Source organism: Octopus bimaculoides, chromosome 19 (genome assembly GCF_001194135.2).
Source record: "Octopus bimaculoides isolate UCB-OBI-ISO-001 chromosome 19, ASM119413v2, whole genome shotgun sequence".
NCBI classification, from domain to species: Eukaryota; Metazoa; Mollusca; class Cephalopoda; order Octopoda; family Octopodidae; genus Octopus; species Octopus bimaculoides.
Window position 1 is genome coordinate 28293342 of NC_068999.1, and position 8431 is coordinate 28301772.

Below are 8431 nucleotides of genomic sequence, written 5' to 3' on the forward strand. Positions count from 1 at the left end.
CATCAGCTTGGATGACACTTTACTCAACCGACAGAGGAAGGTGACCAATCAAACTAATTATGTAAACAGAATTCTGACTGGTCAAAAGTGTCTTCTTGTCTCAAGCTCTGATTTTCTGCCTATTCTTGTCGGAACCTTTGATATGGAGTATCAAACTTTTAATACTTTTTGCACTCATAAAGTGTGAACCAAACTTTAAAATTTGTCATTACCGTTTTAGCTAAAATAACCCGCTAAAATAAACATTAAAAATCAAAAGGAGAAAATAAAACAGCTTTACAAGTTTAACTCAGTGTTTATTGAACAGGAGAGGTGTGAAATTTAAGAAGCGATTTGTTAGAATATATATGAATAAACAAGAATTGCAAAAACCTACTATACCAAAAGAACTGATACATTGCAAGTATTCTATGAAGAGAACACAAGATTACTGCATAATTCAACATGAATGTGAAACAACATTAAACATTGTATAAGGTAAATGAAGGTTTCTGTAGGAACGCTAAGTCATATTCACTTAGTGAGTTTACATGCACAAGGATGAATTATGATGTTATCGATGTTAGATGCAGTAGGAGCTGGTAGCTGTGATGAATTTCATTGTCCTAATGCGGAGAAAGCAAGCAATAGCTTCCTGGAGGCAAATGCAAGCTAGACTTCTTAAGCAAAGGAAAACTGATCTATTTAAGGAAATTGCTAGGCTCCATTGCGATAGGTAGAAACTCTCAGCAATGAAAAATATGGCCCAGACCATGATTACCAGCATGAACATCAAACTTCAAAAAGTAGTTAACCATTTTATGATTTTAATAAATTTATATAGAAAAAGTAAGCATTATACCGTCCAGCATAAATAAAAGTCAACTTCATTATATTTTTTCTGTAAAAACTATTCTGACATTAAATGAGTCAACTTCCTGTATGAATGTTTACATTTGTACACCATTTTTCAACCAAAAAAATTTCTTAAAAAATTCTGGAAACGATCTACTCATGTAATTTTTGCACCCACTAAAATCTTTTTTTTTTTTTGCAAAAAAAAAGTGCATAAATTACATGGGATTTCACGGTAATTCTTATTACAGCTATTCATACTTTCACCAATTTTGCTTTGTTGCTGTTTAACCCAGGTCAACTCTAATGCTGCAAACATATGACTAAAGGCATTCTAACCATGACTATCGTGTCTTTTTAGGGGTATATAGGACTACAGTATTTAATATTTCTTTTCCATTTTTTTAAGGATGTAATTTGAAGGAAATTTGGCTACTATTTCTAACAAGGAGGATGACCACACATATAGGCCTCCTAATTGACTTTTACTTTGCTTTGTTATTGAAAATTGTAGATATTAAGTATTAGATTGAAATAAATTGGGAAGTATCTATAGATACTATGGCAAAACGGGTATGACACCAATGATAAGGACATTTTTCATGTACTAAGATGAAAAATTGTTTCAAAAGTTTAGTTATTAAGGATTTATTGAAGTTAATTGAAAAGAAATATGGCACCCACATTTTAACTCATTTTATACTTCAGATGAACCTGAAAAGAAAGATAGTAGCATTGATCCTGAAACTAAAGGAAAGAAAGTTAAAGGAGTTGGTTTTGGAAATATATTTGGTAGTGGTCCAATCAAGTTACGACCCTCATCAGGTGTATGGAAAGGTGAGACTGAAGAAAGCAAGGTAAATACATTTTTATTTAGGGCGTTTTTTTTTATTTTGGTAGTGGGGTTATGTTTTTTTTTTCACATAAATTTACATTCACAATATTTAAACATTATTTGGTTGCTATTTAAGATTTATCACAATATTAAACTTCCAAAATCTAAGGAAACTGATGGACTACTTACAATCAAAGAAAACAACTCTATCTCTGGGAAGAACAGGACCAAAGCCCTAAAAAACGACCTCCATACTGTTTGAAGGCAATGTTTTTGTATTTTAACACTAAAGGAAGTAACTGAGTGGGTCATTGTGATAGTGTCAGCATTTCACTGCTACCATGACAACCAATGTTTTTTTTTTTCTTTAAATATAAGTTTGAATGCTGAGTCAACAGAGAAGAGTTACAACTAGATGAATTCTCCAGGCAGTTTAAATGCACAAGTTTTCAACACAAAGAGTGTCAGCAGAAGGGAATCCAGGAGTTATAACCTGGATGTGTGATAAGTTAAAGGCCATAGCACTTGCCTGAGGTGGGGGTTTCTTCTCTGAAGAGCTTCTACTGTTCGGCTTTCTTGAGAGTTTCTTACCACTATATATATATATATATATATATATATATATATATATACACACATACATACATTCTGTATGTATATATATGTATTTACAGTGAGGACACATGACCTAGCAGTTAGGGTCTTGTACACATGATGGCAAGATCGTCATTTCAATTCCTGGACCAGGTGGTGTGTTGTGTCCTTGAGCAGAATAGTTCATCTTACATTGCTCTGTGATTACTTTGACGCCTGATGTATGGTACACCATGCACCTTCTCAGGCAATGTCAGTTTGATGGAGGAAGTTAGCTAATGTACGACACATACATTTGATCATCATCATCATCGTTTAACGTCCATTTTCCATGCTGACTTGGATTGGACAGTTTGACTGAGGTCTGGAGAGCCAACAGTTGCACTGGGCTCCAATCTGATCTGGCAATGTTTCTACAGCTGGATGCCCTTCCTGATGCCAAACACTCCGAGAGTGTAATGGATGTTTTTTACATGCAACTGGCACAGGAGCCAGTCAGTCAGGGGCTACTGGCATCAGTCATGATCAGTTGGTGCTTTTTATATGCCACCAGCATGGGAAGCAGTCAGGTGGACCTGGCATCGACTACATTCAGATGGTGCTTTTTACGTGCCACCAGCATGGTAGCCGGCCAGGGGCACTGGCCCCAGCTATGATATTGGTTTTACTTGACTCAACAGGTCTTCTCAATTGTATCATATCACCCGATGCATCAGGGTATTCTTAACAGGGTCAGACATGCGTGGCTGCAATCTCACTTTAGTTGCTGGGTCTTCTCAATCACAGCATATCTCCAAAGGTCCCGGCCTCCTGTCATTGCCTCTGTGAGGCCCAATATTCGAAGGTCATGCTTCATCACCTCATCCCATGTCTTCCTGGGTCTACCTCTTCCACAGGTTCCTTCTACAGTTAGGGAGTGGCACTTCCTCACACAGCTGTCTTCATTCATACATAACACATAGCCATGCCAGCGTAGTCGCCTCTCTTGCACACCATATTTGATGCTTCTTATGCCCAACTTTTCTCTCAGGGCGCTTACACTCTGTTGTGTATGTACACTGATATTACACATCCAGTGGATCATACTAGCTCCATTTTTTTCAAGCCTACACATGTCCTCAGCATTCATATCCCATGTTTCACTGCTGCGTAGCATGTCATTTCACACACATGCATCATACAGTCTACCTTTCATCCTGAGCAAGAGCCCCTTAGTTGCCAGTAGAGGTAGGAGCTCCCTGAATTTTTCCCAGGCTATTCTTACTGTAGTCACTACACTCTCAGAGCAACCCCCCCCTCTACAAACTTGGTCACCTAGTTTCTCCCTCCAGCATGTGATGGAATCAGTTTTCTGTACATCTTCAGTGTTTATTGCCCTTGTGCAGCTGCCACACTCAAAAACTATTTTCTCGGTTAACCTTCTTTGATATTGCTGCACCTTTTATGTGACCATAGCTTACACCAGGTACATCGTATGGAGTTTCTACCCACACCTTTTCTACAGATCGAGCAGGGCTATCTACCTAAAGGGGGTTGTGATTTGACAGCCTTCCTACTTACTAAGACTTTGGTTTTTGCTAGATAAACCCTAAGGCCCTATGATTCTAGACCTTGCTGCCACACCCTAAACTTTGTCCCTAGAACATGGTGATCGGCATAGATGAACTCCCAGGGGCAGCCTGTCTTGAATTCCTCTGTTATTGCTTGCTGGACTATAATGAATAAGAGGGGGCTGAGGACTGATCCTTGGTGAACCCCTACTTCTACTTGGAATTCTTCACTGTACTAGTTGCCAACCCTCACCTTACTGACGGCATCCTGTGCAGGGACCTCAGTCAAACCGTCCAGCCCATGCCAGCCACGCATCTATCACCAGTTTCCGCATTAACCACCAGATGAAGGATCGGGGGACCCTGTCAAATGCTTTCTCCAAGTCAACAAAAGCCAAGTACAAAAGTTTATCTTTGGCTAGGTATTTCTCCTACAGTTGCCTCACCAGAAATATAGCATCAGTGCTGCCTGGCACAAAACCGAACTGCATCTCATCTAGGCTAACTCTCTGTAGCTCTCTGTAACTTTCATCACTTGATCCAATAATTTGATGCCGCTATAGTTATTTCTCTCTAAAGCATCACTTTTCCCCTTGTATCAGTTGACTATGGTGCTGCTAGACCAGTCGTTGGGTATGACTCTTTCATGAGCTGCCTGATTTACGATGCAGGTGACAAGACCATAACCCACACCGGCCTATATTTTAAGCATCCCAGCAGTGATTCCTGATGGACCAGGTGCTTTTCCTGTCTTCATATTTTTAATTGCTTTATCGACCTGGGCACTGTCGATTTGGATAGCTGATCCCTCAATTGGGTCAACCTCTGACAGACTTTCTTCCTCCTATTCATTTTCCACATTCAGCAGCCTTTCATAATGGCTTAAACAAATCATTTGTGCAGGTTGTTTGACAAAAGCTGAATGCTCATACATCATCTTTTATGAGAGAGTCCATCATATGTGTGTGTGTGTATGTGTAATATATATATATATGTGTGTGTGTATATATATATATATATATATATATACAAGGTTGGCCAAAAGTCACCTGACAGTAAATCAAAACCATTTAATTACAAGATTAAAACCAAAAGTTATTTTATATGAGACTTCACTAATAAATAGACAAATGTTGAAAAAAAAACAGTGATTTTACTCACAGCATTCAGTTATGAAACATTCATAATTAGAATGAATAAATAAAATTGAATATTAAGTACTTGTGAATTTTTGATTTACTGTCAGGTGACTTTTGGCCAACCATTTATATATCTTGTGTGAGTGTGATGTTTGCATGTATTTGTGTTTATATGTATGTAACTACATGTGCATGTGCATGCACACACATAATTGAATGTTTTTGTTTTGTTTTGATTTTTTAAGTTACTTAAAAATAGCATACTGAGGAAGCTGACCTGCCTAAATTGTGAATCAAAATACTTTTGATTCCAGTAAACAATGTGTTTTGCATGCTAATATGAGATGTCTAACCGGTGAGATATTTATTACCAGAAAGAACAGGTGTAACTTTAATTATGAATACTGATTGATCAAGATGTTTTTGAATTTGTTTTGCAAGATTCCTGATGTGGAATCATGTGTTGAAACAGATATTGTTATATTTTGGGGTGGTCATTTTTTTTTTTTTTGCCAAATAAACACACACACTATATATACGTTCTTCACTCATGTATTTATTGTTCTTATTTTATCTTATGTACATTGTCTGGAAATCTTTCGTCACATTTCTTCAGCAACTCTTCCGTCCCACATGTATCCTCTTGTTCTGTTTAATCCATTCTGTCTTTCTATATTTCTATATAGAAAGGCAAAATGGACTAAACAGAACAGGAGGATACATGGGATGGAAGAGTTGTTAAAGAGATTACAGGTGTGTGATGAAAGAATTCCAGACAATGGACATAAGATAAAATAAGAACAATAATAAACGAGTGACAAACAAATATGTAGTGCGTGTGTTTATTTGGCAAGAAAAGAAATGACCATCCTGAAATACAACACAATAATTGATTAAGAGTTCAGTAGTAATTATTGTTACAAACTTAGAATATATGAAGGAGAGATAACCAAATGGATAAGATATTGGACAACATGGTCTTTGGTTTACTGACATTTAATTGCATTTTTACTCAACACTTTACTCATTACACTGTCACAAATAGGCTCTGGATCATCCAGGACTGTTTACTGTGATATACAATATTCTGCTCAGGAAAAATTTATTTCTCATTTACTTCACATAAATGAAACTAAGCATCAGCCCTGTGAAAAGCTTGTTTTACATAGCTCTGATTATAATGCAGAACAATCAGATACTAATAAACACAAAAATAACTTGTGGGAGAATATCTTACCAATTAAATTTGTTGTAAGTGTAAATTACATATTCTTATGGAATTTAAATAGCTGTGTGCATGTGTGTGCACATATTTATGGACACATCCATACATATATATTCATACATCTCTCTCTCTCTCTCTCTCCTATATATATATATATATATATATATATATATACACACACACACACACACACACACACACACACACCCAAGCTTTGCAAAAGTCCTGTTACACTCATTGCTACATTCTCAACAAAGGACACAACAATAGTTTTGATGGAGTTAGACACATTTTTATTGATTTAACATACAACTATGTGTTTAAATATTAACATTAATCAATGTAGTTGCCCTCAGCGGCAAGCATGTGCTTGAGGCAAAACCTGAAAGCCACGCACACATGGACGAAGTCCTTCCTCATGTTGTGGTGAACCTTGCAGATCTTGCCCTCGACATGCACCCACACGTATAGTTGAGGTTGGATGACTGCAGCAGCCAAAAGTCCTTCCACCAGAAGTTCATGTTCAACCCCAGCCACTCTGGCACAGCCTTTGCCATGTGGGCTAGGTCACTGTCCTGCTGAAAGATGTAGTCCACCTTCTTCATGATCTTTCTCACCTAGGGCAGGACTTTTGTGGCCAAGATATCTCTGTAATCACCCACTGCGAGCCCGTAAATTGCCATGAATCACACATGCACCATCTTCTCACTATTTGAAGCCACAATGCTGAGCATTATCACAGAGGCTGGGTACTTGGTTGTGCATACATGGCGGACCTCAGAGACGTCCTGGTCGAAGCTGACCACATAGTTGTTCTGCTTGTTGACGACCAGATCAACTGTGAAGGTTTCTTCATAGAAAAAGAGAATTTAATTGTAATGATACTTCAAGATGTTGAGAAGACAACGACAGCACTCCCAACATTGTTCTCATTTATTGTTGGTGAGCAGAGGCCTTTCCACGCACCTCAGGCTTTTGACGGCCCTGGACACCATGGCCACTGAGTTGTTGTTGTTCTTTGCGGGCGCAGTCATTTTGATCTTTGGACCACTTTTGAAGGCCTTTCTCACAGCTAAACAGTTGACAACTTGAGGCCTGACAACTTGAGGTCAATCTTTGAGGTTTTTCCCATTCTTGAGCCTCTTCGCAGCTCTGTGGACTGTCATCTGGTTGACGTTAAGCCACTTGGCAATGTCAGACTTGTTGTGGCCAGTGCACAGGAGAGCAGAGATCTCAGTTCTTTTCATTTCCATCTTGATACATCTGCACACAGCACTTTTTTTATCACACACGTTAACTTCTCGAATGATCAAAACTGAGTGTAACGGGATTTTTACAAAGCCTGGTATATATATATATATAATGTGGTCTGGTCAATAAGTATCCAGACTGTTGCTACAGTAACGAAGCTAAAGCATACTGAGTGAAGCCACTTAGCAAAGATTGACCTTGAATTCTGCTGTGCATGCACACTAAGTTTTAACATTCTAGCTTACTTCTGTTGTTTACAGCAGTGCTTGGGAGGAAGGTGTATAGCGTGTGATCATCACATTGACCATGACAGAGAAAGTTGTCATGATTATAACTTCTCAGAGGCTTACGCAAAGTTGCAGAAAGTGTATGGAGAAAAGTGTATGAGCCACACTCAAGTGTACATGTAGTTCAGACATTTCCAAGATGGCCGAAAAACATCAGTATTGACAAATGTTCTGGGAGACCTGAAACCAGCAGAACTGAGAAAAACATCACAGATGTGCATGCAACTGTGAGGGGTAATCTTCAAATCACCATCTGCGAGTTATTAGAGGATGTGCAGATTAGTTACGGCTCAGTTCAGTCCATTATCACTAAAAATTTGGGTATGAGACACTAGTCTGCCATGTTTGTGCCGAAACTGCTTTCAGCTGACCAAAAAGACACTTGGGTTTCAGTTGCACAAGATCTCCTTGATTGTGTCGAGAATGAAAACTAATTGAAAACTTTGCATAGGCTTATGAGCAGGTATTGCCTTGCTTTTGGCAAAATTTGATGCAGATTAACTTTCTCTGACATGGTCAATGCAATGATCATACACTACACACATTCCTTCCAAGCACTGCTGTAAAAAGCAGATGTGAGCTAGAACATTTAAACTGCACATGCACAGTAGAGTTCAAGGTCAATCTTTGCCAATTGGTTTCACTCTGTGTACTTCAGCTTCATTACTATGGCAACTGTCTGGACACTTTTTGATCAGATCATGTGTATGTATATA

General features: G+C 38.3%; 1 protein-coding gene across 2 annotated transcripts in view; it reads left to right on the forward strand.

Annotated features, from left to right (window-relative positions):
* The window catches only part of LOC106872965 (CD2-associated protein), a 163180-nt gene that overhangs the window by 90525 nt on the left and 64224 nt on the right, over window positions 1-8431 (forward strand). For both annotated transcript variants that reach the window (XM_052974639.1, XM_052974638.1), the window contains exon 5: window positions 1543-1691. In XM_052974639.1, coding sequence (XP_052830599.1) covers window positions 1543-1691 — 149 coding nt within the window. The remainder of the gene's footprint in view (window positions 1-1542; window positions 1692-8431) is intronic.